The sequence below is a fragment of the Macaca mulatta genome, chromosome 19 (genome assembly GCF_049350105.2).
Source record: "Macaca mulatta isolate MMU2019108-1 chromosome 19, T2T-MMU8v2.0, whole genome shotgun sequence".
In the NCBI taxonomy this organism is placed as follows: Eukaryota; Metazoa; Chordata; class Mammalia; order Primates; family Cercopithecidae; genus Macaca; species Macaca mulatta.
The window spans coordinates 10,402,111-10,422,770 of record NC_133424.1 but is presented as its reverse complement, the minus strand read 5'-3'; the positions used below and the strand labels follow the sequence as shown (position 1 = coordinate 10,422,770).

At 43.4% G+C, this 20,660-nt stretch overlaps 1 protein-coding gene across 7 annotated transcripts in view; it reads left to right on the top strand.

Moving 5' to 3' along the window:
* The window catches only part of LOC710661 (uncharacterized), a 62,727-nt gene that overhangs the window by 23,297 nt on the left and 18,770 nt on the right, over positions 1–20,660 (top strand). For 2 of the 7 annotated variants that reach the window (XM_028839262.2, XM_028839263.2), the window contains exons 2-5: positions 2–156; positions 17,353–17,506; positions 18,768–18,856; positions 20,091–20,217. In XM_028839262.2, the coding sequence (XP_028695095.2) occupies positions 17,482–17,506; positions 18,768–18,856; positions 20,091–20,217 (241 nt within the window). In that variant the 5' untranslated portion in view covers positions 2–156; positions 17,353–17,481. Of the gene's footprint in view, position 1; positions 539–1,528; positions 2,389–17,352; positions 17,507–18,767; positions 18,857–20,090; positions 20,218–20,660 lie in introns of those variants that run through there. The other 5 variants (XM_077977225.1, XM_077977226.1, XM_077977227.1 and 2 more) reach the window with 4 other exon arrangements.

Here is a 20,660-nt window from a genome sequence, read left to right as displayed (position 1 = left end):
GGTCCTACGTGGCTGAAACTTAAGTCCTGGAGCCCCACCCGGCCGGAGGCTCGGAGCGGAAGTGACGTCAGCGCGCCACCGCCATCTTTACCGGCTGTGGTTCCGCATGGTCAGTGCCATTTCGCCTTTATCCTGGTGGAATCCACCCGGCCTGTGGTGAGTTCCACCTGCTTGGGGGTCCTGGAGCTAGCAGGGGGGCAGCAAAGGAAGGACTGGGCGCGGTCGCCCAGGAGCCTCTCAGATCCGCCTTGTTTCACTGGCCGTCGGTCCTCCGGGTGCGGCTTCTGGCCAGTTCCGAGAGGCCGCACACTCCATCTATCCCTGTCAGGAGCCCGGTCGGGAAGTGAGTCTGTCCCGCCTCCGCGGGGTGTTTTCTTGAGTGCTTTCATCCGCTGTGCTCCCCTCTTGAAAAGCTTGCAAAGCAACCTTTGTGAGTTTTTTCTTTCCGAAAGGAAAAGGATTTCTACCGTTCTAGTGAGGTTGGCTCTGGCCCCGCAACGTCCCGCGTCCGGAACCTGGCTTTTCGGGCGTGTACCTGGTGAGCACCGGCAGAAAAATGGTTTTAAGAGGGCTATGACTTCCATTCATTTGCTAAAAAATATCTCATCTGAGAATCTGGCGTTGTCTTGATGTCCTTTACTTTTTTTTTTTTCTTTTGGAGTCTTATTCTGTCACCCACACTGGAGTGCAGTGGCACGATGTTGGCTCACTGCAACTTTCACCTCCCGGGTTCAAGTGATTGTTAGATATGAGTTTTAAATTTCTTTCTAAAGAATCTATATGTCAGTATGTTTAATTCTTTGCCATCTACTTTTAAACTTCCCCGTAAAGCAACCTTTTTCCATCACCTGCTCCACCCTGACTCATTCTGGTTACCTGCTCCAGCCAGACTCATTTCTATTATCTGCTCCGCCCTGACTCATTTTCCACCCTGACTCATTCCAGTTTACTGCTCTGTTACAACCATTTTTCCCACCAAGCCATTCACCCCGTCACTCTCTTTAAATTAGCTAATCGGAATTAGTTTAACCTGTGGGGTCTAACCCTCGCCATAGAGGAACGACACAGCGGCAGGGGCCACATTCCTCAAGAATAAGAACCTGTTCCCCTCCCTTGTCCTGGTGTGCGCTCACCATTGCTCCATCTGTGAGGGCACACTCTTGTATAGAAGGAAATTGCCTTGCTGAGAAAATAAAATTTTATATTCGAGTGCTATTTTTTTTTTGTGGCACTGAAACTTTATTTATAACATGATTCACCTGCCACAGCCTCCTAGTAGCTGGGATTCTGGGCGTGCACCACCACACCCAGCTAATCTTTTATATTTTTGGTAGAGACGGGGTTTCACCATGTTGGCCAGGCTGGTCTCGAGCTGCTGACCTCAAGTGATCCACTCGCCACTTATTTTTGACACATTACATTCAGCTGGAAAAAACGTATAGTTGTTTAGAGTATGCCTATTTTTGTATGTAAATATGAACACATGTAGACTGTAAGCCTTTAGTTTTTTATTTTTATTTTCTTGCAGGTTATTTTTTTTCTAGTTGTTACCAACTGCAAGCCTTTCTACTTAAGAAAGCCCGGCCAGACGCGCTGGCTCACACCTGTAATTGTAGCACTTTGGGAGGCAGAGGCAGGCAGATCACCTGAGGTCAGGAGTTCAAGACCAGCCTGGCCAACATGGTAAAACCCTGTCTCTACTAAAAATACAAAAATTAGCCGGGCGTGGTGGCGGGCCCCTGTAATCCCAGCTGTTGGAGATAAAAAAATAAAATGCTTGGTGCTGCAAAGTGAAACCAGCACTCAGGCAAAAATTTTCTTAGCAACGCAATTTACTGCTGTAGAAGGGTGAGTCTCATGGATGGAGCGATGGCGAGAGTACACTGCGTAAGGGAGGGGAAGGGGTTTTTATTTCTAAGACAGGGTCCCTACCTCTGTGTCACTCCCCCATCGGTTAGGGTCGGACCGCACAATCTAAACTGACCCTATTGACTATTTGTGAATATTTTCCCCAAATAAGGAAGGGTAGGGTGATGTGTGAGTCACGATGGTGGGACGTGCGGTTTCGAAGAGTGGAATAGGTGCAGAATGGGTAGCCAAGGGAACAGAGGTGAGTTATTGATTAGAGTGGACTGAGTTTGAGAACAAAGAACAAGGAAGTTAACAGGCTGAACTTTTGAAGAGAAATTCAGAGAAATATATTGTATCTTACATAGCTATTCCAGAGGCTGAGGCAGGAGAATCGCTTGAACCTGGGAGGCGGAGGTTGCATTGAGCCGAGATCCTACCACTGCACTGCAGCCTGGGCCACAAGAGGGAAACTGTCTCAGAAAAAAGAAAAAAGGAAGGCCATAATACTCAACTATTCTCTTCATCTGAAGTTCTTAGGTCTGTACTTCCCCACAGGGCTTCAAAACAGAGGCCTCTAGGAACCAGGAAGAAAGGATGGAGGCTTTATTACACTGACACTAGAATTATTTATTATTATAATCAGAATATTTTTCTAGTATCACTGTAATAAAATATCTAGTATCTATGATTTATTATTATTAAGAGCATGTTTGGACTAAGTGTAGTTTTTATATTTTTTTCCTGAAAAATTTGATCCTAAGGAAAGCTTGAACATCTGACATACGCAGACATAGCAGATTTACTTAATTTTTTAGCATTGTGTTTTTTTTTCTTTCTCCTTAGGCAAATCTTATGGTGAACAATTTGAGTGTAAATTGAGCATAAATTATACACGTGATGCTTAACCTTTAAATACTTGGTAATGCACCTCCTAAAAGACACTGTCATACTAAAATCACAATGCTAGTATTTCACTTGAATAAAAAATGTCATCTAATGTCTGCTTTGCGTAATTAGTGAAGTTCTCCGCATTGATTCAACGTATGCTCTTGGGTGTTTTTGGATCTAAGATCCATTCAAGAGTTTTACATTGCAATTGTTAGTGTCTTCAGTGTCTTTTTTTACCTAGAACAGTTATTATTGTCTATTATATTGACTTTCAGAGAGTCACACTCACTTAGAAAGTCATACAATCAGATATTTCTGATTGGATTATCAGGGTGTGTGTAAATATTCCGTTATTTCATGCGATTTCCTACAAACTTAGAATTGGGTCCAGAGGAGAAGCTGACAATCATTGTTTGATAATAGGTGACAGTATGTACTTCGTGCTTTGGGGACCAGAAAGTCTCAAATTACTTAGTTCCGCCTTAGTTACTTCATGTCCCATGATTAGTTGTTCGTTCTCTTATCATGTGCTAGTGGCAAATCACAACCTCTTTCTCAAAAAAAAAAAAAAACAGTTAATCTGCACAAGAGGACGTGGGTTGACTCTGGAATACCAGAGGGCTGTACTCGACATCTTCTGTTGGTACGTGCCACAGTCTTCCAATAAATAACATGCTATTTAACATGGACATGTTAAGTATCATTGGGTCTGCTGGATTAGGTGGACCAAGTGCTTGGGAAGCTTGCGGTGCTGCCTGAAATTGCTCTTGCCTACAGTTGAAACTAGAATCCTTACAGGTAACTGTGTGGGCTTGTTAAAGCACCTGCAAATGTATATGTTGCCTCCAAAATTCAAGAGGTCTATACGTGGTAGTTTTTGAGAAACCTCCATACTGGGTTTTTTTTTCTTTTTTGAGACAGAGTCTTGCTGGATCACCCAGGCTGAAGAGCAATGGCATAGTCATGGCTCATTGCTCCTTTTTAGTGGTAGGTGGTATTAGGTGCAGTAACTTGGAGTGACATATTGCAGGGATGTCTTTACATGATCCAGACAAGGGAATACCTTTACCCACAGACTTGGTGGCCCCAGAATCTCCCACACCATATTTTACAATCCAGAAGAAATTTTTTTGACTCATAATAGATGAACATATTTTCAGAGTACATGTGATAATTTGATACATTCACATAATCAAATCAGGTTAAGTAGGATATCTGTCACCTTAAATATTTATCTTTTTTTTTTTTTTTTTTTTAAGATAGAGTTTCGCTCTTTTTCCCCAGGCTGGAATACAGTGGCGTGATCTCAGCTCACCGCAACCTCCGCCTCCTGGGTTCAAGTGATTCTCCTGCCTCGGCCTCCCAAGTAGCTGGGATTACAGACATGTGCCACCACGCCTGGCTAATTTTTTTGTATTTTTAGTAGAGACGGGGTTTCTCCATGTTGGTCAGGCTGGTCTTGAACTCCCAACCTCAGGGGATCCGCCCGCTTCGGCCTCCCAAAGTGCTGGGATTACAGGCATGAGCCACTGCGCCCGGCCAATATTTATCTTTATTGTAGAAACATCAAGTTATTCTCTTAGCTGGGTTGAAATGTATGATAGATGAGTGTTAAGTGTAGTCACCCTACTGATCTATTGAACACCAGTTCTTATTTCTTCTAACTGTATATTTTACCCAGGAATCAACCTCTTTTTTTTTTTTTTTTTTTTGGAGATGGAGTCTTGCTGTCACCCAGTCTGGAATGGAATGCAGTGGGATGATCTTGGCTCACTGCAACCTCTGTCTCCTCCCAGGTTCCAGTGATTGTCCTGCCTCAGCCTCCCGAGTAGCTAGGATTAAGGGGTGCACCACCATGCCTGGCTAATTTTTGTAGTTTTAGTAGAGACGGGGTTTTACCATATTGGCCAGGTTGGTCTCGAACTCCTGATCTCAGGTGATCCGCCTGCCTTGGCCTCCCAAAGTGCTGGGATTACAGGCATGAGCCACCTCATGCAGCCTAATCAACCTCTATTCCTGTCTCCTTCCTACACTTCTGGCCTCTAGTAACCACCAATCTGTACTCTATGCTCATGAGATCCACTTTTTTAGCTCCCATGTGTGAGAATATGGGGTATTTGTCTGCTGTGCTTGGCTTATTTCACTTTCATGATGACCTCCAGTTCTATCCAGTTGCTGCAAATGACAGGATTTCATTCTTCTTTATGGCTGAATAGTAATCCACTGTCTATATATACCGTAATTTTTTTTTTTTATTAATTCCTTCATTATCGACCAGTTAGGTTGATTCCATATTTTGGCTATTGTGAGTAGTGCTGCGGTAAACAAGGGAGTGTAGATATATCTCTTCAAATATATTGATTTCCTTTCTTTTGGATATATACCCAATGGAATTCCAGATCAGATGGTAGTTCTATTTTTAATTTTTTGAGAAACCCTCATACTTTGTTTTTGTTTTTGAGGTAGTCTTGCTGTGTCACCCAGACTAGAGTGCCATGGCATAATCATGGCTCACTGCAGCCTTGACTTCCTGGGCTCAGGTGATCCTCCCACCTCAGCTTCCTGAGTAGCCAGGATTATAGGCCTCCACTAATACACCTGGCTAAGTTTGTTTGTTTGTTTGATTTTTTGAGACAGAGTCTCACTCTGTCACTCAGGCTGGAGTGCAGTGGCACAATCTTGGTTCACTGCAACATCCACCTCCCGGGTTCAAGCAATTCTCCTACCTCAGCCTCTGGAGTAGCTGGGACTACAGGTGCATGCCACCATGCCCAGCTAATTTTTGTATTTTCAGTAGAGACAGTTTCACCATGTTGGCCAGGCTGGTCTCAAACTCCTGACCTCAAGTGATCTGCCTGCCTTGGCCTCCTAAAGAGCTGGGATTACAGGCATGAGCCACTGTCCCTGACCGTTTGTGTGTGTGGGTGTGTGTGTATGTGCACGCGCATACAGGTCTTGCCAGGTTCAGACAGGTTTTGTGTGTGCATGTGTGTACAGACAGGTCTTGCTGTGTTGCCCAGGCTGGTTTGGAACTCCTGGGCTCAAGTGATCTCCCACCACAGCCTCAAGTTTTGGGATTACAGGCATGAACCACCACACCTTAATATTGTTCTCTGTAGTGGCTGTACTAATTTACATTCCCACTACCTGCATACAAGGATTAACTTTTCACCACATCCTCATCAGCATTTGTTACTCTCTTTTTTCTAAAAGCCACTCTAAATGAGGTGAGATATCTCATTGTGGTTATGTGTGATTTGTATTTCTCTGATGATTAGTGATGTTGAGCATTTTTTCATATACCTGTTGGCCATTTGTATTTTTTTTTTTTTTTTGAGAAACATCTATTGTGACCTTTTGCCCATTTTTTTATTGGATTTTTTTTCGTTATCAAGTTTGAGTTCCTTATATATTCTGATTATTAATCCCAGGTGGATAGTTTATAAATATTTTCTCCCATACTGTAGATTGTCTCTTCACTTTGCTGATTGTTTCTTTTGCTGTGGAGAAGCTTTTTAGCTTGATGTAATCTGATATGTTTATTTTTGCTCCTGTTGCCTGTGCCTTTGAGGTCTCCCGAAGAAATCTTTATCCAGACCAATGTCCTGGATTGTTTCCCCAGTGGCTTCCTCTACTAGTTTTATAGTTTCAGGTGTTAAATTAAGTCTTTAATCTGTTTTGACTTTATTTTTTTTTATGCTGAGAGATGGCATCTAGTTTTATTCTGCATATGGTTATTCAGTTTTCCCAGCAGCATTTAGTGAAAAGACTGTTATTTTCCCATTGTATGCTTTTGGTGCCTTTGTTGAAAATGAGTTGTCTGTAAATGTGTAGGTTTGTATTTAGGTTCTCTGTTCTCCTCCATTGATCTGTGTGTGTGTGTGGTTTTTAATGTCAGTACCATGCTGATTTGGTTATGATAGCTTTGCAGTATATTTTGAAGTCAGGCAGTGTGAAGATTCCAGCTTTGTTCTTTTTGGTCAGTATTTCTTTGGCTGTTTGAAGTCTTTTGTGGTTGCATATACATTTTAGGATTTTTTTTCTATTTTTGTGATGAATGTCATTGGTATTTTGATAAGGGTTTCTCTTAATTGTAAATTGCTTTGAGTAGTATGTCATTTTAACAATATTCTTCTAATCCAGAAGCATGGGATATCTTTCCATTTTTTTTCTGTATCTTCTACAGTTTGTTTCGTCAGTGTTTTACAGTTTTCCTTGTATAGCTCCTTCACACTTTTAGTTACTTTTTATTTTCTCTTTTTTTCATAGGTGGAGTCTCACTTTGTTGCCCAGGCTGGAGTACAGTGGTACAATCGTAGCTCATGCAGCAGCCTTGAACTCCTGGGCTCAAGGGGTCCTCCTGCCTCAGCCTCTTTTGAGTAGCCAGATCTACAGGTGTGTGCCATCATGCCTGGCTAATTTTTTTTTTTTTTTTTTTTTAATAGAGACCGAGCCGTGCCATGTTGCCCAGGCTGGTCTTGAACTGCTGGGCTCAAGCAATCCTCCCACCTCAGCCTCCCAGAATTCTGGGATTACAATTTTCAATTGTGAGTCATCTGCCTGGTGCTGGCATTTTATAGTCTTTGCAGCTATTGTAAATGCGATTACTTCCTTGATTCCTTTTTTAGATTGTTCACCATTGGTGTATATAAATGCAACTGATTTTTTGTATGTTGATTTTGTGTCCTGAACCTTTACTGAATTCGTTTATCAGTTCTAACAGGTTTTTGGTGGAGTCTTTAGGTTTTTCTAAATACAAGATTGTGTCAGCTGAGCATGGTGGCTCATGCCTGTAATCCCAGCACTTTAGGAGGTCAAAGCAAGAGGATCACTTGAAATCAGGAGTTCAAGGCCAACCTGGGTAATATATTGAGGACCCCTCTGCCCCTAATCTCTAAAAAAGAAAAAAAAGAAAAGTTAGCATTGTCACACATGACTGTGGTTCTAGCTATTCGGGAGGCTGAGGCAGGAGTATCGCTTGAGCCCAGGAAATCAAAGCTGCAGTGAGCTGTGATCACAGCTGCACTCCAGCCTGGGCAACAGAGGGACACCCTGTTTCTAAGGAGAAAAAGGTCATGTCATTGGCAAACAAGGCTAATTTGACTTCTTTTTTAGTTGGGATGCCCTTTATTTGTTTCTCTTGTCTAATTGCTCTGGCTAGAACTTCTAGTGTTATGTTGAATAAAAGTGGTAAAACTGGACATCCTTGTTTATTCGAGATCTCAGAGGAAAGACTTTCAGTTTTTCCCTGTTCAGTATGATGTTGGATGTGGGTTTGTCATATATGACCTTTATTATTTTGAGGTATATTCCTTCTATACACAGTTTGTTGGGGACTTTTGTCAAAAAGAGATATTGAATTTTATTGAATGGTGTTTCAGCATCTGTGGAAATCTCATATGGTTTTTGTTCTTGGTTCCGTTAATTTGGTATGTCACATTTATTGATTTGCATATGTTGAACCATCCTTGTATTTCTAGGATGAATTTCACTTGATTGTGGTGAATTATTTTCTTAATGCGTTGAATTTGGTTTGCTAGTATTTTGGTGAGAATTTTTGCAGGTATGTTCATCAGTGATACTGGCCTGTATTTTGTTGTTGTTGTTGTTGTGGTCTTGTCTGGGTTTTGATATGAGAATAATGCTCACCTCGTAGACTAAGTTTGGAAATATTCTTTTCTCTTCAATTTTTTTTGAGGAGTTCAAGTAGTATTGGTATTAGTTCTTTAAGTTTTCGGTAGGATTTAGCAATGAAGCCATCAGGTCCTGGGCTTTTCTTTCATGGGATTCATTTTGTTATGGCTTCAATCTTGTTATTGGTGTGTTGAGGTTTTCTGTTTCTTCATGGTTCGATCTTGGTAGTTGTATGCACCCAAGAATTTGTCCATTTCTTCCAGGCTTTTCAATTTGTTGGCATATAGTTTTTCATAATAGTTTCTAATGATTGGTTGTATTTCTGTGGTTTCTGTTCTGTTTTCTTTTTCATTTTTTATTTTTTTATTTTTGGTCATTTTTTTCCTCTTAGTCTAGCCGAAGGTTGATTTTGTTTATCTTTTCAAGTAATCAACTTTATGTTGTATTGATCTTCTGTATTGTTTTTTATTCTCAATTTTGTTTATTTTGGCTCTGGTCTTTATTTTGTTCTACTAATTTTGAATCTGGTTTGTTTTTGCTTTTCTAGTATCTTAAGGGATATCATTAGGTTGTTTTTTTTTTTTTAATTTTTCTACTTTTTTCTGTACCTGTTTATTGCCATAAACTTCTCCGCTAGTACTGCTTTTATCCCATAGATTTTGGTTTGTCAACATACCAAAACCAAAACAATGTTCCATTGTATAATGTTTTTGTTTTTTTGGGACGGAGCTTTGTTCTTGTTGCCCAGGCTGGAGTGCAGTAGTGCGATCTCGGCTCACCACAACCTCTGCCTCCCAGATTCAAGCGATTCTCCTGCCTCAGCCTCCCAAGTAGCTGGGATTACAGGCATGTGCCACTACGCCTGTCTAATTTTGTATTTTTAGTAAAGATGGGGTTTCTCCATGTTGGTCAGGCTGGTCTCGAACTCCTGACCTCCAGTGATCCACCCGCCTTGGCCTCCCAAAATGTTGGAATTACAGGCATGAACCATAGCACCCAGCCTCTTAAATTCTTTTGGTTTTTTCTTTTCTTTTCTTTCCTTTTTTTAGACAAGCTCTCTCTCTCTGTCACCTAGCCTGGAGTGCAGTGGTGCAATCATGGCTTACTGCAGCCTCTACCTCCCATGCTTGAAGCAGTCCTCCCACCTCAGTCTCCCGAGTAGGTGAGGTGCATGCCAGCACACCTGGCTACTTTTTGTACTTTTTAGTAGAGACAGGTTTTCATCATGTTGCCCAGGCTGGTCTTGAACTCCTGAGCTCAAGCCATCTGCCTGTGTTGGCCTCGCAAAATGATTTCCTTTCTTTAAAATTTCCCTAGGTCACTGCCTCCTTTTCAGCACTAAATGGAATCTTAAACCCATGTTTGCTTCTGTTCTAGCAAACAGTCAAGAATACTGCCCATCCAGTATTGGGGAGTCCCAAAGGGCATATCCCAGCGATGTGGGAAGGCTGGCTGTGTGTTCTGCCCGGGGACCTGTGTAGAATACCCCCACAGTATGGTGCACCTGAACAGCCACTCTGATTTGACTTCTCCTTTGGCCAAGTTAGAAAACAGAGTTTCCAGGGCTGGGAATGGTAGTCCTGCCTCCCTTCTTTGTCCCTGGATATCCTCAGGGATGTTTCTCCCTTCAGACACTTGTGATGCTTCCTGTGGGTTGAGACAGGGAGGGACTGATCTTTTACCAGGAAACCTAGGATGGTGGAGAAGATGGGTGTCCACCTTGATTTCAGTTTTTTCCAGCGTAGAAACTGTGAATTGGTAGAAATTTCCACTTTCTTCGTGCTGGGCAGATTAAGGAGAAAGGTGTTGTGGATATGGAAATTTGATTCTCTTACCATCTCCTTGGAGTTTTTTCATTTCTTTGTAGCCACAGAAACCCTCTTTTTTTTTCTTTTTTCTTTTTTTTTTTTTTTAAATAAGACAGAGTCTTGCTCTGTCCCCAGGCTGGAGTGCAGTGGTACGATCTTGGCTCACTGCAATCTCTGCCTCCCGGGTTCAAGATTCTCCAACCTTAGCCTCCTGAGTAGCTGGGACTTCAGGCACATGCCACCACGCCCAGCTAATGTTTGTATTTTCAGTAGAGACGGGGTTTCACCATGTTGGCCAGGATGTTCTTGATCTCTTGACCTTGTGATCCACCCGCCTCGGCCTCCCAAAGTGCTGCGATTACAGTTATGAGCCACCGCCAGCTACTTGGGAAGCTGAGGCAGGAGAATCACTTGAATCACACAAGAGAATTCATACTAGCAGAGAAATTGAAATGAATGACATGAAAATGAGATTGCCTTTCCATGTGTCTTACTGTCCATGACAGCTTGTGGCGTCTCAGTTTCTGTGGCTGAAAAGTTTAATTGCTTTTAAAATTCCCCTAAGTAGAATTTTCCCTATATTGTAGTAAGAACAGCATAGGAGAAGAGTGAGGCCTGGAAAAGTGGACCGTGCAGTGAATGTTAGGATGTTAGGATGTTATATTTAATCCCCATGGTAAATACAGAGAAAATATCAATAGAATATACACAAAATGAGAAGAAAAAAATACGTCACTACAAAAAAAGCAGTAATTTCGAAAATGACGGACAAAAAAGCTGTAAGACATACAGAAAACAAGTGACAAAGTGGCAAAGTAAGTCTTTTTTTTTTTTTTTTTTTTTTTTTGAGACGGAGTCTCGCTGTGTCGCCCAGGCTGGAGTGCAGTGGCGTGATCTCGGCTCACTGCAAGCTCCGCCTCCCAGGTTTTCACCATTCTCCTGCCTCAGCCTCCTGAGTAGCTGGGACTACAGGCGCCTGCCACCGCGCCCGGCTAGTTTTTTTTTGTATTTTTTAGTAGAGACGGGGTTTCACCATGTTAGCCAGGATGGTCTCGATCTCCTGACCTCGTGATCCGCCCATCTCGGCCTCCCAAAGTGCAGGGATTACAGGCTTGAGCCACCGCGCCCGGCCAAAGTAAGTCTTTTTTATTGGTAATTATATGAAGGGTTTATGGGTTAACCTCTCCAATCTAAGGGCATCATTTGGCAAAATGGATTAAAATACACAATCCAACTGCATATTTTCTTTCACTGTTTTTGTTTTGATTTTTTGTTTGTTTGTTTTTGAGATGCAGTCTCGCTCTGTCGCCCAGGCTGGAGTGCAATGGTGAGATCTCGGTTCACTGCAACCTCCACTTTCTGGGTTCAAGCAATTCTCCCTGCATCAGTATCCCAAGTAACTGGGATTACAGGTGCCCACCACGACGCCCAGCTAATTTTTGTATTTTTAGTAGAGAAAGGGTTTCACCATGTTGACCAGGCTGGTCTGGAACTCCTGACCTCAGGTGATCCACCTGCCCAGGCCTTCCAAAGTGCTGGGATTACAGGTGTGAGCTACCACGCCCAGCTGTCCTTCACTTTAGATCTAAAGACAAAAGAGGTTGAAAGTTAAATAACGGAAAAAGATAATTCCATGCAGATAGTAACCTAAAGAGAACTTGGCTGGATGCACTAATATCAGACAAAGTAAACTTGAAGTCAAAAGCTGATAGAAGAGACAATGAATGACCGTATATATTGATAGAAGGTAAAATTCATCAAGAAGATAAAAAATATAAACATATGTATCAAACAACAGAGCCTAAAATACATGAAGTAAATATTGGCAAAATTAAAGGGAAAAATAGACAGTTCTGCATAACAATTGGAGACCTCAATATACCACTTTCAATTTAATAGGTAGGACAGCCACCCAATAATATCAAGAAGGAAAGAGGACAAGTACTGTATACTCGTTGGCTCTAACAGGCACAACCCCCCCCCAACAACAGAAGAGAACACGTTTTCCTCAAGCATATGTGGCATAGTTTCCAGGAGAAATCATATGTTAGGCCACAAAACAAGTCTTAATGACATGTGAAAGACTGCAATACAAAGTACCATTTCCAAACACATAGAATGAAACAAGAAGTGAAAAGCAGAAGGAAAACTGGAAAATTCACAAATATGTTTGTTTGGTTTTTTTTGTTGGTTGGTTGGTTTTTGAGATGGAGTTTTGCTCTTGTTCCCCAGGCTGGTGTGCAGTTCCGCGACCTCGGCTCACTGCAACCTCTGCCTCCCAAGTTCAAGTGATTTTCCCACCTTAGCCTCCTGAGTAGCTGGGGTTACAGGCATGCGCCACCACCACACCCAGCTAATTTTTTGTATTTTTAGTACAGACAGGGTTTCTCCATGTTGGTCAGGCTGGTCTCTAACTCCCGACCTCAGGTAATCCTCCCGCCTTGGCCTCCCAAAGTGCTGGGATTACAGGCATGAGCCACCAAGCCCAGCCCACAAATACGTTTTATTATAAGCAGCACACTCCTTACCAACCAATGGGTGAAGCAAGAAACTACAAGGGAAATTAGAAAACATCTTGAGAAAAATGAAAACGAAGACATGGCATACCAAAATTTATGAGATGTTGCTGTGGTCTAAATTTTTGTCTCCTCAAACTTGCATATGTTGACATCTTAACTCCCAAAGTGATTGTATTAGGAGCTGGGAACTTTGGGACGTGATGAGGTCATGAGGGCTCTGCAGAATGGGATTACCCCCTCACGGAAGACACCCCAAAGAGATCCTATGCCACTTCTGTATGTGGTTACTTCAAGAAGATGGCTGTCTGTGAACCAGGAAAAGGGCCTTCACCTGACACTGAATCTGACTGTACCTTGATCTTTGACCTAATCTCCAGAACTGGGAGAAATAAATTTGTGTTGTTTATTAACCACCAGCCTGTGGTATTTTGTTATAGCAGCCTGAATGGACAGATACAGTGAAAGCAGTGCTAGGAGGGAAATTCATAGCAATAACTACTCAAATTCAAAAAGAAGAAAGATCTCAAAGATTAAGTTAAGGAATTTTTCACAGGATTCAGTTTAAAAAGAAGAGTGCTGGAAAGGATGTAAATTAAATAACATATGAGTTAAGCAAAAAGTTTCAATATCCAGCTACAAGGCATTCTAGAATGAGAGAATAGAAAAAGCAAATGGGAAATTACTGAAAGAAGTAATGAGATTTTTTTTTTTTTTGAGATGGAGTCTCACGTTGTCGCCCAGGCTGGAGTGGAATGGTATAATCTCCACTCACTGCAACCTCCACCCCTCCGCCTCCCGGGTTCAAGTGATTCTCCTGCCTCAGTCTCCTGAGTAGCTGGGAATACAGGCATGTGCTACCACACCGAGCTAATTTTTTGTATTTTTAGTAGAGATGGGGTTTCAGCGTGTTAGCCAGGATGGTCTCGATCTCCTGACCTTGTGATCCACCCGCCTTGGCCTCCCAAAGTGCTGGGATTACAGGTGTGAGCCACCATACCTGGCCCTGAGAAACTTTTCAAAAACAGCAGAAACCCAGAAGTCCTTAGATCACATATATGATTACATTCATGACCTAAACAGTGCAAGAAATGTACAAGATAATGTTGGAATGTTCCATCTCAAGAAAAAGAAAAAAGAACAACAGCTACAGTGGTGGAGGCTGCAGTGAACAGAGATCATGCTACTTGTCACCCCAGCCTGGGCGACAAGAGTGAGACTCTGTCTCAAAAAAAAAAAAAAATCTACACAACCAGTGTGATGATTTTTGGAATGTCAGGAACATTGAGGACTATATTTTGGAAGTGAACAGGAAGGAGAATTTATGTAGTCTGGAGGCCATGAGTGATTGTAGCTGTTTTTTCTTTTTTCTTTTTTGAGACAGAGTCTTGCTCTGTCACCCAGGCTGGAGTGCAGTGGCGAAATCTCGGCCCACCGCAAGCTCCTCCTCCCAGGTTCACGCCATTCTCCTGCCTCAGCCTCCCGAGTAGCTGGGACTACAGGCGCCCGCCACCATGCCCGGCTAATTTTTTTTTTCTTTTTTTTGTATTTTTAGTAGAGACGAGATTTCACCGTGTTAGCCAGGATGATCTTGATCTCCTGACCTCGTGATCCACCCGCCTCAGCCTCCCAAAGTGCTGGGATTACAGGCGTGAGCCACCGCACCCGGCCAATTCTGGCTGTTTTTTCAAATTGGCATAGAGATAAGGCGATTATCTACATTAGTTGTATACCAAGTGCCAACTGTTGTGTTCATTCTTTTCAGTAAAGATACTACATTTAGAACAACAGCTGTCCAGGCCCAGTGGCTCACACCTGTAATCCCAGCACCTCGGGAGGCCAAGGCGGGCAAATCACTTGAGGTCAGGAGTTCAAGACCAGCCTAGCCCATATAGTGAAACCCCATCTTTACTAAAAATACAAAACTTAGCCACTCGTGGTGGCACACGCTGTAGTCCTACCTACTCGGAAGGCTAAGGCAGGAGAATTGCTTGAACCCGGGAGGCGGAGGTTGCAGTGAGCCAAGATTGTACCACTGCACTCCAGCCTGGGTAACAGAGTGAGACTCTGCTCCCCCTCACAAGTAAAAAGGACAGCAGCTACAATTGGGGTGACCATGTGATTAAGTTTATGGTAGTCCAGTCATTCTCCAAGATCCATGTGACTTCTGCACAAGGCGGAGTAGTGTGTTTAATGATAATGAAGATGTAGTGAGTTTCATGACCCTGGGGTCTTTCAAGTCCTTTATGGTGACATTATTCTTTGCAGTTCCACAGGAAGGTTTCACTTCTAGTTTATTATCTTAGGGGATGGGGAATTCCGAATGCCTTTAGTTTTCATTTTCTACCATAATGTTCCTCGCCTTACTAATCAGATAGCCAATTTTAGGGATGCTGCTAGTACCCAAAAATTCATGTATTTCAATTATATATTCAGGAACTGGGGAAATAATCATGGAAGGGGTCCATAGTTCAAGTAGGCCCTCAATAAGTACAAGTGTTAAGTCACCATCTGCCACCTGACTACCATAAGCTTCCACTTTGGTAGTGGCCCACAGTAGTCTTTTGGGTCCCCAGAATATGGCATCAGCTCAAGGCCACTCTTTTTATTGTCTGTATTTTCTTTTCTTTTCTTTTCTTTTCTTTTTTTTTTTTTTTTTTGAGATGGAGTCTCGCTGTCTCCCAGGCTAGAGAGCAGTGGCGTGATCTTGGCCCACTGCAACCTCTGCCTCCCAGGTTCAAACAATTCTCCTGCCTCAGCCTCCCTAGTAGCTGGGACTGCAGGTGCATGCTGTCACGCTCAGCTAATTTTTTTGTATTTTTAGTAGAGACAGGGTTTCATTGTGTTAGGCAGCATGGTCTCGATCTCCTGACCTGTGATTCATCGCCTCAGCCTCCCAAAGTGCTGGGATTACAGGCGCAAGCCACTGCACCCGGCTCTATTTTCTTTTATTCTGAGACGGAGCCTCACTCTATGTCCCAGACTGGAGTGCAGTGGCGTGATCTCGGGTCACTGCAATCTCTGCCTCCCGGGATCAAGCAATTCTCCTGCCTCAGCCTCCTGAGTAGCTGGGATTACAGTCACGTGCTACCATGCCTGGCTAATTTTTGTATTTTTAGCAGAGACAGGATTTTGCTGTGTTGGCCAGGCTGGTCTTGAACTCCTGACGTCAGGTGATGTGCCTGCCTCAGCCTCCCAAAGTACTGAGATTACACTTGTGAGCCACTGCGCCTGGCCATCTTTTGAATATTTTAAATTCTGTTCTTCAGTCATCTTAGGTACATAATGAAGTTATCAATAACACGTGGCTGGTGACTGCTGAATTGTTCTGTGCAGGTCTGAACTGTCTTCTGGTCATCCTCGGGGGTAACAGCATCCACAGGAGATCAGGCTGTAGGATTAAATATCAGACCAATTACTAGGATTATTTGAATGTAGGTTTTTTCCAGTATTAAGTAGAGGTAATGGGCCAGGCATGGTGGCTCATGCTTATTATCCCAGCACTTTGGGAGGCCAAGGTGGGAGGATTGTTTGAGCCCAGGAGTTTGAGACCAGCCTAGGCAACCTGGTGAAACCCTGTCTCTACTAAAAATACAAAAAAGTAGCCGGACCCAGTGGTGTGCACCTGTAGTCCCAGATACTTTGGGGGCTGAAGTGGGAGAATCACTTGAGGACGGGAGTTCGAGACCAGCCTGGCCAACATAGCGAAACCCTGTCTCTAAAATTAGCCAGGCATCGGCCAGGCGCGGTGGCTCATGCCTGTAATCCCAGCACTTTGGGAGGCCGAGGTGGGCGGATCACTAGGTCAGGAGATTGAGACCATCCTGGCTAACACAGTGAAACCCTGTCTGTACTAAAAATACAAAAAAATTAGCCAGGCGTGGTGGCGGGCACCTGTAGTCCCAGCTACCTGGGAGGCTGAGGCAGGAGAATGGCATGAACGCAGGGGGCAGAGCTTGCAGTGAGCGGATATCACGCCACTGCGCTCCAGCCTGGGCGGCAGAGCAAGACTCTGCCAAATAAATAAATAAATAAATAAATAAATAAATAAATAAAAATTAGCCAGGCATCGTTGTGCATGCCTGTAATCCCAGCTACTCAGGAGGCTGAGGCCTGATAATCGCTTGAACCTGGGAGGCAGAGGGTGCAGTGAGTCCAGATCATGCCACTGCACTTCAGCCTGGACAACAGTAGGACTCTGTCTCAAAATAACAATAATAATAATAAAATAATAAGGCTTGATGATGCACACCTGTGGTCCCAGCTATTCAGGAGGCTGAGGTGGGAGCGATCACTTGAGCCCGGAAGGTCTAGGCCACAGAGTGCTATGATTATGCCATTGCACTTAAACCCGGGCAACAGAGTGAGACCCTATCTCAATAGATAGGTTCATAGATAGATAGAGGTAATGATAGCTATTGGGAATGATGGTTATGATAAGTGAGCACGTATATGTAAAGCTACCAGAGCTACTTCTGACACACTAGTCCTCAGTAAATGTCAGTTGCTGTTATTAATGCTATCATTACTGAGTGGTGATACCAAGTGTACAGTTTTTGGTGGCTTTCACATCTATCACCTGCAGAGAGAAATCTGATGCGTAATATTCAGTGACTTATGTTTGATGCTTGTTGTTTGGTGATTGGTGTGAACAGGACCTCAGATAACCCTGTACATAGAAGAATGGGATTGCCTCTATTCACCTAGATTCGTAAGCTGCCCTGAGGCGATCTTGGCATCAAGGAAGACAGCATTGAGGCACACCTCACCATCAGGTTCAGAGGATGTCAGCCATTGATTTGTCCCTTGGTAAGTCCTTGTTGATGCTCTTTTTCAGAGATTCTGCTTTAGGTCGCCCTCTACAACATAAGAGTCCAGTGAGCTGGGCCTGAACAGGTATGCTGCTTTTTTTTTTTCTTCTTCTTCTTCTTCTTCTAGATGGAGTTTTGCTCTTGTTGCCCAGACTATAGTGCAAAGGCGCGATCTCAGCTCACCGCAACCTCCACCTCCTGGGTTCAAGCAATTCTCCTGCCTCACCCGCCCAAGTCACTGGGACTACAGCCAAATTTTGTATTTTTAGTAGAGACGGGTTTCTCCATGTTGGTCAGGCTGGTGTTGAACTCCCGACCTCAGGTGATTTACCCGCTTTGGCCTCCCAAGTATTGGGATTACAGGCATCAGCCACCGTGCCCGGCTGCTGCTAGTTCTTTTACAAGGAATTGACGTGAGACACAGAATGCTGTTTTATTATATTTATATTTATATTTATTTTTTTGAGACAGAATCTTGCTCTGTCACCCAGGCTGGAGTGCAGTGGTGTAATCTTGGCTCACTGCAACCTCCGCCTCCTGGGTTCAAGCAATTCTCTTGCCTCAGCTTCCCAAGTAGCTGGGACCACAAGCACGCATCACCTTGCCCAGCTAATTTTTGTTTGTTTGTTTGTTTGTTTGTTTGTTTGTTTGTTCTGAGACGGAGTCTCACTCTGCCACCCAGGCTGAAGTGCAGTTGCATGATCTCAACTCATTGCAACCTCCACTTCCCAGGTTCAAGCAATTCTCTGCCTCACCCTCCTGTAATTTTTTTTTTTTTTTTTTAGTGGAGACGGGATTTTGCCATGTTGGCCAGGCTGGTCTTGAATGCCTGACCTCAAGTGATTTGCCCGCCTTGGCCTCCCAGAATGTTGGGATTACAGGCATGAGCCACTGTGCCCAGCCAGGATGCTGTTTTATAATTCAGCCCTGGTTTGTGTGCCTTAGGAAGTGCTACATAAGCTTCATGAGTATTACTACTATGGGCAGATAGAGAGTCACATTTTTCAGGGTATAAGTTTCCTTGTAAAATGAAACTATTACCCTTTACCCAACAGGCAGCTCGGCCCACATCTGCTTTTCTGGGTCTAGCTAACACAGGACTCCTATGGCGTTTCGTGGCAGTGTTGCGTGTATGCAGTTTTCTTAAGTGTGCAGAAGCATATGGGAATTTCAGGCTAGGATGGAATGACTTCTAGGCATGAGAATGTGGTTAGGATGGGCAGCTCTGGCTTCTCAATGCCTTCTTAATTTTCCACTAGGGTTTTTTTCCAGAGAACCAGTCTGCCGTTTTGAAGAAAAGACGAAGGTAGAAAGGATGGTGGAGGACTACCTGGCAAATTCTTATCAGGTAAACAGACAATGTACCATTATACAAAATGACATACTTACATCCAGTACACACATTTCCTCTAGACAGACTCATCTCCGGAGTTTTCTTAGAGCAAATGAAGCCTTACTCAAAGACTGAGTCCCCAGATGAATTTCCCCAGGAAATGAAATCTCCTGTACATAAAGTGTTAACTTGAAAATCATCCTGGTAACTCAGTAATTACTACTTCAGCATGACTTTCATGGTGCCAACTGCATTTTTCTTACATGGCTGGGTGGGGTGACAGGTGATAAGGCAGATGAAAGTGTCCTTTTATCAAATAATTTATTTACTCATCAGCATTTATCAGTTATCTGCAGTGTGCTCAGGAGTGTGCTACATAGAGACCAATGGGATAGGAAGAGCTCCTAACCTGGTTGTGCTGAGATAAAGTGTAAGCAGTGTGCAGTGACTCATGCCTTTAATTCCAGCTACTCAGAAGGTTGGGGTGGGAGGAACACTTCAGCCCAGGAGATCGAAGCTACAGTAAGCAGCAATTGTGCCTCGGCAACACAGTGGGACCGTATCTTTATATGTAAATAAACAAACAGATTGGATAGATAGAGAGATAGATGCTAGATAGATAAAAATTCATGTTTAGGAAGTAGTGTTCTAATCAAAAATAAAAATTCTAAAATTTTTAAAAAATATTAAAAATTAAAAATAAATAGATCAGACAAAAAAGATTTTTAAAAATTTTTATGAAGTGCTGTTCAAATGGGCAAGGTGGCTCACGCCTATAATCCCAGCATTTTGGGAGGCCAAGGTGGGCGGATCACCTGAGGTCAGAAGTTTGAGACCAGTCTGGCCAATGTGGTGAAACCCCATCTCTACTAAAAGTACAAAAATTAGCCAGGCATGGTGTTGTGTGCCTGTAATCCCAGCTACTCGGGAGGCTGAGGCATGAGAATCACTTGAACTTAGGAGGTGGAGGTTCTACTGAGCCGAGGTTGCGCCATTGCACTCCAGCCTGGGCAAAAAGAACAAAACTCTGTCACCAAAAAAAAAAAAAAAAAAGGCTGTTCAAGGCATATTCCTGTAGGAGGTCAACCTTGTTTAGACACAAGAGCTCCTGAGACATTAAACCCTGGAGTAGATCATGGGAGACCTGAGAACCACGTATAAGTGAGTATAAGGTTCCCCTTCCTCATTCTCCAGTGAGCACTGGTGGAAGTGTTCATTGGCTCAAACCAGCATGTGTTTGATGATTTAGGATTCAGTGACGTTTGATGATGTGGCTGTGGAGTTCACCCCAGAGGAGTGGGTTTTACTGGACACAACTCAGAAATACCTCTACAGAGATGTGATGCTGGAGAACTACATGAACCTGGCCTCTGTGGGTAAGTAACATCACTTTGCTTGGCATGGTAGCCTGCACCTATAGTCCCAGATACTTGGGAGGCTGAGGTGGGAGAATTGCTGGAGCTTGGGAGTTTGATACTAGCATTGGCAACATTGTGAAACCTCATCTCTAAAAAAAAAATCCTAAAAATAAAGACTAGGCCGGTCACGGTGGTTCACGCCTGTAATCCCAGCATTTTGGAAGACTGAGGTGGGCAGATCACGAGGTCAGGAAATCAAGACCAGCCTGGTTAACACGGTGAAACCTTGTCTGTACTAAAAATGCAAAAAATTAGTCGGGCACGGTGGCACATGCCTGTAGTCCCAGTTACTCGGGAGGCCGAGGCAGTAGAATCACTTGAACCCAGGACGGGGAGGTTGCAGTAAGCTGAGATTGCGCCACTGCACTCCAGCCTGGGCGACAATGAGACTTCAACTCAAC